Source organism: Giraffa tippelskirchi, chromosome 9, assembly GCF_054371585.1.
Source record: "Giraffa tippelskirchi isolate mGirTip1 chromosome 9, T2T-mGirTip1v1.2.pri, whole genome shotgun sequence".
In the NCBI taxonomy this organism is placed as follows: domain Eukaryota; kingdom Metazoa; phylum Chordata; class Mammalia; order Artiodactyla; family Giraffidae; genus Giraffa; species Giraffa tippelskirchi.
This window is the reverse complement of record NC_137283.1, coordinates 93,061,454-93,077,152: the sequence shown is the minus strand read 5'-3', so window position 1 is coordinate 93,077,152 and position 15,699 is coordinate 93,061,454. Positions and strand designations below refer to the sequence as shown.

The 15,699-nt window shown below is 37.1% G+C and overlaps 1 protein-coding gene across 1 annotated transcript in view; it reads left to right on the top strand.

Annotated features, from left to right (window-relative positions):
• LOC145521356 (tRNA (guanine(10)-N(2))-methyltransferase TRMT11) overlaps positions 1-8,468 on the top strand; it is a 188,398-nt gene extending 179,930 nt beyond the window's left edge. Inside the window, exon 16 of the mRNA XM_081529854.1 lies at positions 6,480-8,468. Coding sequence (XP_081385980.1) covers positions 6,480-6,506 — 27 coding nt within the window. The 3' untranslated portion in view covers positions 6,507-8,468. The remainder of the gene's footprint in view (positions 1-6,479) is intronic.
• The last annotated feature ends 7,231 nt before the right edge of the window (positions 8,469-15,699 follow it).

The following is a 15,699-nucleotide window of genomic DNA, read 5'->3' as shown; positions in this document are numbered from 1 at the left end:
GGCCAACCCAGTATTTTGCTACTTTGCTGAAAATATGTTAGTCCATCACAAATTTGTTAAAATTACAAATGAATTCCTGACATGGTGCCTGGCACAAGAAGTACACCCTATATGAGTTTTAAATCTATTTTCTATCATTCATCTTTCAAGCAGCATTGTATAAAGTTATATTTTCACCTATTCTTAGAATATCTTGATCACTCATTCACTGTGGTTCACAATATGCTATATTCACCTCCTACTCTGTGATGCTCTGCATGTTTGCTTTTACACAAGCAAACTTTGGCTCATTTTTCTGTGTTCTGGGAGAGATTTTGGCCTTGCTATTTCCATGTTCATAGAATTCATCAGGAGCACGGATGGAGACAAGTGGCATGCAGAGATGGTGTCTTTGGAGTATCTGAGTCTAAGAGTCTAATGGAAGGTTCAGCAGGAGAATCCCCTGATCTACCAGAACCTTTATTTTGGCTTGGAGGAAGGTGTTACCTTCACATAATGGAATGCCAGTTATTCCAGTTCAGTACATTAGAAGTTTAATTAAGTCTGTTGAGCATTTTGATCTGTGATAAGCCCTGTACTAGTTTTGTATATGTGAAGAAACACATTCCTCTGAAGATGGAAGAGAGAAATCTATGAAGGAAATAACAATGGAGTCATTGGTCTTAAGGAGTTTGCCTTCTTATTTGGTGTGGTGTTCCAGGTATTCTGAGAACAGTATGCCTGAGAACATGATTGTGGACACAAGGAAACTTATTGCACAGAAAATCATTTAATACATATGATACCCTTTAATCCTTTACCGCTATTATTTGATGTTTTAAATCAAAGTGTCAATTAAACCTGAGAGTTTAAATAAGGTACTAGCAGGTTGCCAAGCCAGAAGATGAATTTGGGTCTTCTGACTCTTGGGTATAGTGCTCCAAGTTGTTCAGAGAGGAGAAAGTAATGATATTTCTACCAGAGAAAACTTGGGTAAAATGCAGAGCTTCCTAGCACGTTTTATTGTCAGTCTGCAGTACATCTCTGATTCTCCAAAGTGGTCCACAATTTTCCAACTATGAATTTTGACAGAGTCATGATTTAAAGTTTCAAGCATATGATTATGACATGGTGGTTCTCAACACTTACCACAACCTCGCTGCTAACCACACAGCAGCCAACTCTCAAGATTTCCTCTAGAATAGTAGAGGGATTTTTCTCTTAGGCAGTCCAGTTCCATGGGAAAAAATTAGCAATGACAAATGACTCTGAATGAATGTTCGAATCTGAGGTCAGTTTGAACCTTTGCTTCTCTGCAAGAGGAAGCCACCATCAGAGTGTTTTCCATGAATATGTTTGAAAGACATCATGTGAACAGTTTTGGTCACTATCTATTAGACTTTGGAAGAATTGCTGTAATTATTTAGTGTGCAGTGGGAAATGTTTTTTTCTTGGAGTCAAGTCTATTTACATGGAGATATATATATATATATATTTCCTTCAGCAGACGTCGACAAACACATTTTTGAAAAGTACTTCAAGCCAGTGGAAAAACAAAGCAGAATATATTTTTAAAAAAACAAAAAAACTACCACAGAAAGGATAATAATAGCTTCCATGTCCGAAGACAACAGACAGGCATAAAATATAAGGGAATTATTTTATCCTGGACAACAGAATTGCTGTTACAGCAAATTTTGACCCTGTCACAATCTGGATAACTCCTAGGTTTAAAACTTCCACTCCCACAGACCCCAGTCCACAGAGGAGATAACTGATCTGGGGCTTAGCAGTATTGGCAAAGTGGCGCATTATGGGATTTAGCTATAGAGTGTTTGCTCCCCAAGGAAAGAACTGCAGGAATTTTAAGAACTTGCATCAATTCCCTTGGGTAGAAGCAGTATGTCTAAGTATATTTCAAGTAAATCCTCAACTCAACACATAAAGCTGCAGTTCCACCACGCCTTTAAAAGGAAATTAGAGCAGGGGAATGAGGCCAGACTGACCCTCCCAAAGACAAATCCACGGTTTATCTCTTCAATTGCCCTGTCAGTCAGCTGAAGTCACATGTTAGAGACGCTATCATTTTCATTGAGAGCAAGTTCACCTCCCCTCCCAAACAGCCCACCACCACATCAGTTTCAGGATCCTGGATTTTCTTTTAGACTCCGAATAGCATACTGCAATTTGGATTGTTTCTTCAGACATTGCTTCTCTAGCAAAATATTCAGATCACAACTCTTTTTCTTCCATATTTTTTTTTATCATTGATTACCATTTCTTTTTCTTAAAGGATGTCCTCAATAATGATCTTAGAAGGGAGATTTGATCTACCTCAGTAGATTTGATACAATCTCAGTCTTTGACAAGAGAAAACAGATGCTGGTGAGAATGTGGAGAAAATGGAACCCTTATGCACTGTTGGTTGGATTGTAAACTGGTGTGGTTACTATGGAAAACGGTAGGGAGTTTCCTCAAAAAATTAAAATAGAGCTATCATATGACCCAGTAATTCTATTTCTGGGAATGTATCTGAAGGAAATGAAAATATTATGTGAAGAGATAGCTGCACCCTCATGTTCATAATAGCATTATTTATAATACCCAAGACATGGAAACAACATAAGTGCTCATTAATGGGTGATATATGGTGGTGGTGGTGGTGCTCAGTAGTGTCCAACTCTTTGAGACCCCATGGACTAGCAGACAAGGCACCTCCATGGACTTTTTCAGGCAAGAATACTGGAGTGAGTTGCCATTTCCTGCTCCAGGGGATCTTCCCAACCCAGGGATCGAACTCAAGTCTCTTGTGTCTCCTGAATTAGCAAGCAGATTCTTTATCACTGTGCCACCTGGGAAGCCCATATGTATATACACACACATATGTATCAGTCAGTTCAGTTGCTCAGTCGTGTCCGACTCTTTGCGACCCCAAGAATCACAGCACGCCAGGCCTCCCTGTCCATCACCAACTCCCAGAGTCTACCAAAGCCCATGCCCATCGAGTCGGTGATGCCACCCAGCCATCCCATTCTCTGTCGTCCCCTTCTCCTCCTGCCCCCAATCCTTCCTAGTATCAGGGTCTTTTCCAATGAGTCAACTCTTCGCATGAGGTGGCCAAAGTATTGGAGTTTCAGCTTCAACATCAGTCCTTCCAATGAACACCCAGGACTGATCTCCTTTAGGATGGACTGGTTGGATCTTCTTGCAGTCCAAGGGACTCTCAAGAGTCTTCTCCAACACCACAGTTCAAAAGCGTCAATTCTTCGGCGCTCAGCTTTCTTCACTGTCCAACTCTCACATCCATACATGACCGCTGGAAAAACCATAGCCTTGACTAGACGGACCTTTGTTGGCAAAGTAATGTCTCTGCTTTTAAATATGCTATCTAGGTTGGTCATAACTTTCCTTCCAAGGAGTATAATCAGCAATAAAAGATAAAAAAACAAAGCATAAAAAGGAGGATATTCTGCCATTTGTGACAATATGGATGGACCTTGAGGGCATTATGCTAAATAAAATAAGTCAGACAGAGGACTTATTTCATGGGCTTCCCTGGTAGCTCAGCTGGTAAAGAATCCACCTGCAATGTGGGAGAACTGGGTTTGATCCCTGGGTTGGGAAGATCCCCTGGAGAAGGGAATGGCTACCCACTCCAGTATTCTGGCCTAGAGAATTCCATGGACTGTATAGTCCACGGGTTCCCAAAGAGTCAGACACGACTGAGTGACTTTCACTTTCAGACAGAGGAAGACATATACTGTATGATCTCACTTATATGTAGAATCTAAAACAAAAAAAAATTTATTCAAAAAGAGAATAGATTTGTGGCTATCAGAGGCTGGGGAAAGGGTGAATTAGATGAAGGTGGTCAAAAGTTGCAAACTTTCAATTATAAGTACTAGGCATGTAGTATATAACATGATAACTGTAGATTGCTGTATGATATATATGAAAGTTAAGAGAGTAAATCCTTGGAGTTTTCATCACAAGGAAAAAAACATTTTCTTTCTCTTTTTTTTGTATCTGTGTGAGATGATGAATGTTGACAAAACTTATTATGGTAATTATTTGACAATATATAAACATACACCTTTTGCTGGATACCTTAAAATGTGCATAGTTGTTGTATGTCAACTATATATCATAAACTCAATAAAATGGAAAAAATCCAGAAAAAAATCCATAAGTTTTTGAATAAATGCAGTATACTTTAGTGGCATAGCAACTAGATTGCTTAGATGAGGGTGCTCACTAATTATGGCAACTTGGCATAATGACTAGGGTCACTTACTCATATTAATGGCTATTTTTCAAATGTAATCTGAAAGAGAATGGCAATAAATAATTAACCACTCTACTTTCTTCAGTAGAGATGGTGAGATTCTATGGGTTTATATGGGGAAAAAATGGGACATCAACACAGATAACTTTACAATTTCATAAAGCTAATAATGGTTTATGTATTTGACATCTACAAATTTTTAACAGTTTTAGTCCTAACCACAAATTAGAAATAAATCTCATTGACTGGAGGGCTTAATGATAGCATTATCATCTGTGTGTTTTGGAGGTGGCAACTTTGAAGACAAACCTAAGACATGGGTGGCACAGGTTCTAGGACCTGTCATTCAGTGGACCCACTTCTGAATAAGCCAGTTGCTTTTGCTTCTAGTCATCTGCGTCAGATGAGTACATTTTGAACTATTCCAAGCAGGTCAAAATTACCTGACCTGATTCAAATTGTGCTTTGGTGTTTCTCCCATTGATCTTTTTTGGTCTGTTTCTTGACTTTGGTTAAGTACTATGTCACAACATGGATATCCTGCCATTTCATGTTCTGGCCAGACTTTATATCTATCTCAATGTGTATCTATGATGTAGTCTTTCTGTCTAATAAAGGTTAATGTGAAATATAGATTAATTTTATGAGTTTGAAACAAAAATGATACCATTATTTTTATACAGTGATGACCAGTTACATTCATTCTCTTTGACTGCAACTGATTACAGTAGTAGGTTACAGTCTCTTCAACACAGTAATGACACCATGACTGTTTTTAATGATTTCCAACATAGAAAGAAAAACTCAGAACTCAGACTGGGTGTGGTAGGGAAATTATAGTATAAAATCCATATGTTTTAGAGTTGGTTGTACTATAGAAGGTTAGAAGAGCTCAGGTATGTTTTGGGTTAGTCTAGTCCCTCAAACTATTTCTTTCAAACGTTTTCTTTCAACCAAATCTGAAACACATTTTGCCAAAACCTTTTTTCCCTTAATTTTTAAATCCATGTGTATTTAAAAGGACATTTAATCCATATGCTTTGGCTCATTTACACTTAACTCATCAAGATATTGTTTTAAAGAGCTATTTGAGCTCCACAAAACCCATTTATGTCTTTTCTTCTGCAGTACTAGGGAGTTGTGTTTTGCTGGAAACAGAAATGGAACCCACAAAATAATTAAGTTCGGGTGAAAATCGAGAATATACAATATTTTTGAGAGCCACCAAACTCCACTTAGAAAGAGCATGTTATTCTCTTGCCATTTTTTTCAGTTACTTCTAAGTACATGTATGCTTTGGCCAAGCTACGAAATTTGATCATTTATTAAATCGTTATTTCACAGTCAAATGTCTGAATACATACTGCTCAAAATTTCTTCTTTAGTGTAAAAGATAAAGACAAGTTCAAAAAATAAGGAGAATACACAATGATTGAGCTCTACACTCCTTTTGAAGTTGATGCAGAGCTACAAACTTTCAGACTGCCTTTCCTTTCCCTACCTGCATTTCCGTGGAGTTCTGACTGCTCTGTCTCTCAATGCTCCTTCTCCTGTGTTTCAGGGAGATAGGGAGCTGCTGTTGTCTATATGCTCTGCTACTTGAGAATCCTCACATCTTTCCTACTAGGTGAAGGGATGACTCTAGCACACTTATTTAACATATAAATGGGATTACTCATCTGTTGAGTGTTTCCGAGGAAATGCAAGCCCTGAAGACAACTGAAGAGATTTCAAGAAAGTCAGTATATATCTTATACTGGACAATGTCACTGAAGACTTATGAGGCTAATAAAGTCATTCAGACCAGTAATGACTAGAAGTTAAACTCTCATCATTTCAAGGAGGAATTGAGCAACTCTGAAACAAATTTTGTCCATTGAGTCTCAATATCCAATGAAAAGGAATAACTCTCAGCAACAACAAAAAAGTTCTACAATTCAATTCATCCACATGCCTCAGAATTCTTTAATCAAGATTTCTGGGGTGAGTTGAGTTGTCAATACTCTTCTTGTGTTTGAGTGGACATGTGAATAAAAATCTATCTCAGATGAGAAGTGAGTAAAAGTTAATAAGATTTTATTTCACAGTAAGGTATAAAAATGTGTGTTATGATTAGCTAAGAATCAACTGATATAAATTAAAATCTCCAAGATCTTAATAGTCTGAACAACAGAGAATAAATTATATTTCTTAAAAGACTGTTTTTTTCCTTTAGGAAATTAAGTCTGTTGTGCAGTATTAGTAGAGAATATTAGTGGAGACTCAACCCTGAATTTTCACTGAAAGGACTGTTGCAGAAGCTGAAGCTCCAACACTTTGGTCACCTGATGCGAAGAGCTGACTCTTTGGAAAAAGACCCTGATGCTGGGAAAGATTGAAGGCAAAAGGAGAAAGGGGTGGCAGAGGATGAGCTAGTTAGATTGCATCACCCACTCAATGGATATGAATTTGAGCAAACTCTGGGAGACAGCAGAGGACAGAAGAGCCTGGCGTGCTGCAATCTATGGCATCTCAAAGAGTCAGACACAACATAATGACTGAATAACAACAGTCAGTGGAGAAGAATGACCTTGACAGGGCAATTTTGTATACTTTTTTATGTCTACCAGTTTAGAATGAATGTGTATTCTTTTCTCTCAATGGCATCTAGAGAATATTTATTATTGAAGCATACACTGAGGCTGTCCTTAACAATAGGATGTCATCATGCCTATAAATGAGTCATCAATCTGCATGGAATTCTTGAAGAGTTTACTACTATTTTTAAGGCACATATTTGATTTGGGAACAGATGTCCATCATTTTGAAATTTTCAAGGCCTCTGACAAGTACAAAAAGGAACCTGGTTACCAGATGTTTAATACATATGAGAGAGAAAGAGAAATTCAATGATATAGTGGTCTTTTCTGAAAAATAACATTAAAAATTTTAGTTGTCATAGTCTTGAATAATAACTTCCAATGTTTTTTCATAATGAACATATTTCACTGACCTGAATTTATGGCTAGTTTATTATTTTTATATTGTAGTGCTAGTGAAGTTGTGGAGAAAATTATATACCTAGACATGTATATGTATATATATACAAACTTTTTCGATCTTTGGCCTTCATATTCCTAAATTTCATTTATTGAAATTTTAAAACATCAATAAATCAGTTCTCACAAATATTAACTCAAAATAATAATGTGTACTTACTAGCAAAGTTGAGTTTTATGAACTTGCAATTTTTTATGTTTCTTTATTTTCCTGATGCTATCCTAGAACTAAGTGATAATTCAAACTTTAAGAAATAATATGAAGTTATTCAAATAAATGTTTGAAGTTGAAATAGTTAGAAATAGTTGAATCTATTTATTGTATATTTTCAGTTCCATTCATAAATTTGTAATGGTACAACTAATAAATATATCCAGGCTACAGGAACAAAAATATTATAGATAAAGCTACAATCTCTTTTCATCATTAACAGCAATCCTAATTCTTTTTTGAGAAGTGACAATGTGTAACTTGATGTATATCTTTCCAAACCATTTTATCTTTATTTACAAGAAATATATTTATGATTATTCACAAATGTATGTGGTTTAAAATGTAAATTGTATTTAATGTATGAGTTATTCTGCAACTTCTATTTGACCACCTTAATAAACTTTCTAATGGGCTCTAACAATTTATAAGTTGATTTTCTTAGATTTTTTGAAAGATGATCATATAATATGCAAATAGTGATCACTTTATCTATATTTTCTGGTCTTAATATCTCATTTTTTTATTGGATAGACAAGGATAGTGAATAAGCATTGTATAGTTTTTTATATTATTCTGTTCTTAACTGCTTCTACTATTTCATCTATTAAGTATGCTATAGAGAATTGGTGAATTTTCTATATTGAACTGTGCTTGCATTTCTGGGATATACCCAATTTGGTCCTAATATTTAATTTGCAAAAGTACATCTCTGAATCTTATTTGCTAGTACTTTATTCAAGCTGTATATATCTTCATTTATAAATGTTACTGAGCCATAATTTCTTTTCTCATGCTTTGCCTTGTTTTGGTATCAGTGCTGTATTTGTTCAGTAAAATGGATCAGATAACTTGTCATCTTTTTCTTTGCTCTGAAAAGTTTAAATAAGATATATCTGTTTCTTAAGGATGTGATAAAATTTCAAGTAAAAACTTAGATTGGGTTCCTTTTGAATTATAGCATTTTGGCTATTTGTCTAATTCTTTCAGTGGTTATTGATTCATGAAGTTTTGCGACCGTTTTTCTTTGAGTCAGTTTTGATGATCCACTTATCTTTTCTGGAAAATTGTCCATTTTGGCCAAGTGTTACATGTAAGTATTTAGTATACATCTAAGTATACTAAATTTGCCTCCTGGAAACAAAAGATGCATTAATTCTTTCCCCCATCACTAGCTAGAAGTAGATATATTGCTTTTCTTGCTGAGTTAATTTATCTTTTGTACCAGCAAGACAACCTATGCTTCACTCCAGTTTTTGTGCTGTTTACAATGAATTAAGTTATTTTGCCATCAAGTAACTGTAGGAAACAAAAAGAAAGATGGCAGTGTATTTAAGTAATGCCACCCCTAACTCTCTGGTGGCCCAGATGGTAAAGAATCTGCCTGCAATGCAGGAGACCCAGGTTCGATCCCTGGTTTGGGACGATAACCTGGAGAAGAGAATGACTCCCTGCTCCAGTTTTCTTGCCTGGAGAATCCCATAGACACAGGAGCCTGGCAGGCTACAGTCCATGGTATGGCAAAGAGTCAGACATGACTGACCAATTAACACTTTCACTTTCACCCCAACTCCAGGTTCAGAACCAGAGAATTCCAGAATGCTTCTTATTTTCTTAAACTCTGTATATTTCCTCACCAATAAAATTGAAAATAATGCCTTGCTATCTTACAGGGGTAACTCTATTAAAACATGTAATGACTCATATTGGCCTCCATCCAAAGTTTGTGTTTGTTAACTTATACGGATAGGTTTTTATTAATATATCCCTTTGCTTTAGAGAAAATGTATTTAGTGAAAACTATTATTTGTCGTTCCAATCCCAAAGAAAGGCATTGCCAAAGAATGCTCAAACTACCGCACAATTGCACTCATCTCACATGCTACTAAAGTAATGCTCAAAATTCTCCAAGCCAGGCTTCAGCAATACGTGAACCGTGAACTTCCAGATGTTCAAGCTGGTTCTAGAAAAGGCAGAGGAACCAGAGATCAAATTGCCAATATCCGCTGGATCATCGAAAAAGCAAGAGAGTTCCAGAAAAACATCTATTTCTGCTTTATTGACTATGCCAAAGCCTTTGACTGTGTGGATCACAATAAACTGTGGACAATTCTGAAAGAGATGGGAATACCAGACCATCTGACCTGTCTCTTGAGAAACCTGTATGCAGGTCAGGAAGCAACAGTTAGAACTGGACATGGAACAACAGACTGGTTCCAAATAGGAAAAGGAGTACGTCAAGGCTATATATTGTCACCCTGCTTATTTAACTTACATGCAGAGTACATCATGAGAAACGCTGGGCTGGAAGAAACACAAGCTGGAATCAAGATTGCCGGGAGAAATATCAATAATCTCAGATATGCGGATGACACCACCCTTATGGCAGAAAGTGAAGAAGAACTAAAGAACCTCTTGATGAAGGTGCAAGAGGAGAGTGAAAAAGTTGGCTTAAAGCTCAACGTTCAGAAAACTAAGATCATGGCATCTGGTCCCATCACTTCATGGGAAATAGTTGGGGAAACAGTGGAAACAGTGTCAGACTTTATTTTTGGGGGCTCCAAAATCACTGCTGATGGTGATGGCAGCCATGAAATTAAAAGACGCTTACTCCTTGGAAGGAAGGTTATGGCCAACCTAGATAGCATATTTAAAAGCAGAGACATTACTTTGCCAACAAAAGTCCATCTAGTCAAGGCTATGGTTTTTCCAGTGGTCATGTATGGATGTGAGAATTGGACGGTGAAGAAAGCTGAGCGCCGCAGAATTGATGCTTTTGAACTGTGGTGTTGGAGAAGACTCTTGAGAGTCCCTTGGACTGCAAGGAGATCCAATCAATCCATCCTAAAAGAGATCAATCCTGGGTGTTCATTGGAAGGTCTGATGTTGAAGCTGAAACTCCAATAGTTTGGCCACCTCATGCGAAGGGTTGACTCATTGGAAAAGACCCTAATGCTGGGTAGGATTGGGGGCGGGAGGAGAAGGGGACAACAGAGGATGAGATGGTTGGATGGCATCACCGACTCGATGGACATGGGTTTGGGTAGACTCCGGGACTTGGTGATGGACAGAGAGGCCTGGCGTGCTGCAGTTCATGGGGTCGCAAAGAGTCGGACACGACTGAGTGACTGAACTGAACTGATTATTTGTCTAAGAGAGTTTTACTCTATGTATAAGTAATTAGAATTGAATCTGGGGCTTTGGACTGTTATTTCTTCATCTTAATTAATAGGGTAAAGTTGACTACTTTGTCTAATTTGAGTTATCAAACAAGTAGACTGGTCAGCTTAATTAAAAGCAAAACAAACAAAAAATGATTATACCTAGTTAACTGTAGTTCTAATCAGTTCAGTAAGTAAGCTAAATAGTCAAAAGTATGTGTTTTTACACACATCTTAGATCAGTGAGGATGATTTTTTTTTCTGACTTACTCATGATTTTATGAAAGTAGCACTTCTGAAGATTTTGTTTCACCGTAAATCTATAGGTTTTTCTGCTGCTGCCATAGCTAAAGTGCATTCGGCATGGAGAGAAACTTCTCTACCCTTAGCCTGGCAGGACAGTGAAGGTGATGTGAGAAGCAAAGTGCAGGAGATGAGGCTAAGAAGCTAAACTAGATGTTCTGTTAAGTTTGCCACACACAGTTATCTAAATAAAATCTTTCTTTTGGAAAAAGAGGCTATATTCAGTATTAGCCCAACACCCACTGTTTAGCAGCACTTGCATGCTTTTGCCCCTTATCTTTGAGCTTCTTAACAAGGTAAGTTTCTTTTACACTGATCATAAGTAAAATCCAGTCTAGTTAATTAAATAACTGTTTCTTTCTCATAGTGTTACCTTAGACTTATTCCAAGACTCTTGGTCTTGATTTTCTTGTAATTTGGATATTTCTTTCTCTGTTAAACCCTACCAGGAAAAGAGTTTCCAGTCTCTCTTAGCAGAACCATTTGTCTTACTGACTAAAATTTCAGACTAAAGATGCAAGATTAGAAGTTTGTGTCTTTTTTCTACTTCCTTGCATTATTCTACTCAAGAAAGTTAAAGTTTCACCAAGTAATAAATCTAAAGTTTGTTGATGGGGATCTCTGAATTTTTCGTGATGAGCAGATTTCTATATTTTACCTAATTCTTCTCCCCTGGAAAAAGAATAATAGGTGATAGATGATGGGTATTACATTGGAGAAAGGAGGGAAGGGGTGGTTGAAAAGGATATCATGCTTGCCTTGCTTTATGGAGTAAGGAGCTTATTTTTTAGCCTAACCATGTCAAGTCCTTGAGAGATGTCCTTGTAAGATGGAGTACAAACATAGTATATTGTAACTACTCTGTTGGCATTTTGTTTTGATTGTATTTGCATTAAATTATGATTTATAAATATCAATTTATTGATTTAGTTTTAAAATGAGTGAAGTATTCTAAGCACTTAAATTTGAATTTTATGCAAAGACTGTAACTCCCAATTTGTAGGGAGAATTGGCATCAAAAAATAATGGAAAGAACATGGATTGTATAGTCAGAAATCCACACTGGAATTCTAACTATGCCATATTTTCAGCTGGGTAAATTTGATGAAATTTAAACAGTAAATATAGTCTTCCCTAGCAGCTCAGACAGTGAAGAGTCTGTCTGCAATGCAGGAGACCTAGGTTCGATCCCTAGGTTGGGAAGATCCCCTGGTGAAGGGAAGAGCAACCCACTCCAGTATTCTTGCCTGGAAAATCGCATGGACGGAGGAGCCTGGCGGGCCACAATCCATAGGGTTGCCAAGAGTTGGACATGACTGAGCGACTAACACATTCACACTCAAATCTGATGAGAGCGCTCACAATTTCTGAATTTTGGTATACACATTCATAGGAATAATAATAACCCATCTCATCATATAATAATAACCCATCTCATAAAGATAAAATGAAATGTCCTTTGTAAAGCACCAGTAAGGTATTACATAGAAGCACATAGAAGACTCTCAGTGTCTATTAATTTTTCTTCTCCTCAGTAGTTCCATTAACAGGAGGCTGCTCTGTTCTAGGCTCTATTTCTCACAAATGATATCACCTTGCTAGTTCCCATTTATGGGTAGTTGCCATAAATGTTCTAAGCCCCAGTTTTCTTAACTGTATAATGGGAAGAAGTATGCTCCCATAAGAAAAATCTGTCTTAGAGAAACTGAGTAGTTATCAAATGAGAAACTAATATGCAATAAACTTTGAAAATTGTAGAACACTCAGGAAATAGAAGCTATTCACCTTTAAAGTAGATATTTATTCAAGCACTGATATTATATGTATTTTATTTTACCCCCAAAACACAGTAGATAAACATTCAGGAAAGAGGAGTTCTTAATATCCAAGATCGTATAGCATCACATTTATCCTTGGTCATTTTCTAAGTCCATGTACAAACAAGATTCTAAAAAGTGATTTTTTTTCCTGACTATTGACTTTTATTCTTTTACAAATATTTCTGTGGGTCATAGAAATTCCCTCAGCTTCCTGAGAAACAACTAAGACCACAACGAATATTCTCCTGAGGGAGAATATTTATATATACAAGGAAAAGATCAGTTTTATTTTGAAGGAAAATCAGTGGAAATTTTTGAGTTGAAAGGAGATGAAATTATTTATCAAAGTCAAATTAAAATAAATATTGTTAGAAGTTTTATTATTATTATTATTTTAAGACACTACTTGTCTGGACAATGTCACTTGACAAAATAAATTTGCTTGCATGGCAGAATTTTTAAATTATTTTTTGATAATGCATCAGATTTGGAGAAGAAATAAAAATTGTCTCTATTATTGTTATGTAGCCTCTTCTTGAACAATAGAACTGAATTACCAACATGTTAAGTCACTGACCATAGCCCTAGAAAAGAAGGGTTTGACTTTTGTTTTGCAAAATTAGGTTATGCATAAAAGTTTGAGAAATTTCAGCATGTTCCTCATAATCCTTTTTTTTTTTTTTTTCCTGGAAATCAGAATAACTCATGACATCACTTTACGTGATTGGATGGCACTTGGTTGCCTCTATAAGCTTAGTGCTGTTAAGTGGAGAGTCTGTGATAATGTTTAGAAATACCCCGAATTAGTGTCTGGGCTTTAGGATAGGGCCGCTTGACTCCCTGTGATCTGAGTTGGAACACCCTGTCTTATTCCACAGCCTTTTAGACAGGGAGTGAGGAAGGACAATCTGCTAGCCAAGCAACAAAGCGAATTGAGGTAGACAGAAAGTAATTAGTTTTTAATGATCTTTTGGAAGTCCCATGAATAGATAGATTTCTGTTTTGATCTTGCTTGAATTAATAGCTGCTTTTGAGCCTTCAATCCCACTCCAGCAAGCATTGTTTCTCCATTTCACGGTCTGGCGCTCCCGCTGTGTAGGGTTTACTTGGACCATTGTTCCATTTTGTAAGGCTCAGCCCAGTGTTTTTGTGTTCTTCAGCGTTCAACATTGTTGTGGTGTTTTCCTTTTATTTCTATAGCTGTTTCCTCTTGGGAATTTGATGGGGTTATTATCACTCACACAGGACTGACATCCAGACTGGAGGTTCTTAGTCAGTTTATGTCTCAGTGAGAACCTCCACGCTCCTTGCGAAGAGACGTCTCAGCCCCGTGACAGCCCACCTTTTCCTTTCCCCCTTGTTGGGCTATGTGAGTTCTTTAGAACCAACGTTAGTGAGGCTGCGAAGAAGCAGCTGTATGGCTGGAGTGGCTATTATGACCACAGGCTTTTCTCTATAATACGCAGTAATTTGCTTCTCCTCAAAGCTTTCCAGACAATGACAGCATTCCCAGTTTTTCCTCGGATGTTGTCACCAACTCCTTGTCTCTCTCTCAGATGGATGTCTACATTCTTACACTCTGCTTCCTCCTTGCCCATCCAGGTTTCAGACATGTTTCCTTGTCAAGAAGATAGTAAAGGCTTACAATTTATTTTCATCCTTTTTGTATGTTTCTTTCTGGTCTGTCAAGCTATTCCTGTATATTTCTTTAAAATTATTTTTCAGGAAAATGGGGGAAAAAATCAGCCAAATTCCCCCCAACCAGAGACTTTCAACAATTTAAAGCAGATCTTCTGGTTTGTATATAATTATATTCTTTGATATATGACTTTTTATGTGATTATGCTTTAAAATAATTTTTCATTTTAAAGTGATCACTTTCCATGTCAAAAAAAAAATACAGATCTCCACGATAATGTTTAAAGACTACCAACAAAAGTATTGTATCTTTATGGTCCTGGCTTTAGGATGACTTGAGGAAGAAAACAGAAGTAACTTAAAAATTGGAAGAGAAGATAAAAAAAAATACCACTAGTAAAGTCCTCTAGAAAGGAGAAATGAGAAGAAACAGGCTTAAAAAGGTCAAAAGAAATTGCCTTCTGGTCTGAATCAACAGAACACTACCCAAACACTGCACTTAACTCTAAGCATGTAAGTTAGCATTTTGGAATTTGAATCCATGTGTGTTGGAATTTCAGATCTCAGTCTGTCCCTCACAGCCCCTAATTCCACAGGGCAGAGAAAGGAAGTGGGAAAAGAAAGAGAGAGCAGTATAGAAGAAGAAGATAAGATGGAAAAGAGAGGAGAACGCTGGACTAGCAGGTTGGGAGAAGCTTTAAGAGAGGAAAAGGGAGAGGGGGCTTCAGAATATTTACAGCCAACATTCCATTTAGCACCAGGCACCCAGTGGAGAAAAGGCAATTTATCCTTGTCATAGATCTGGCCTCTCCGCTTCTCCTGCTGCTAGGCATTTTGTTCCCAGAAGAAGGGGCTATCCAGGAATGTAAAGGGAGGGTTGGGGGTGGGGGCCAGTGAAGGCTTTCAGGGCCAGTGGCACCCTTAGTTTATTTCAGGTTAGATCACAGCCTTCTCACTTGGCCCTCTGTGTTTGATTTTTACTCTTTCTCCCATTCTGTGTTTTGTATAGTTGGGTATCTCTAGCTCTCTATTTCCCTATTTTAGCTAAGTGTGGTCCTTTAAAAAACGATGTTTTAAGATTCTCTTCTAACTTCACTAAGATACCGTCATCTTTTTTCCCTTCAATTTTTTACCTTTGGGGAACCTAACCTTCACCCAGAGGACCAGGGAGGAGTACCTTTCTTAAGCGCCAGTGATTAGGTTTAGATACACACAATGGCAAGTATGCATTTGTTCAATGACCTTTGGGGTAATTTGGACTTTT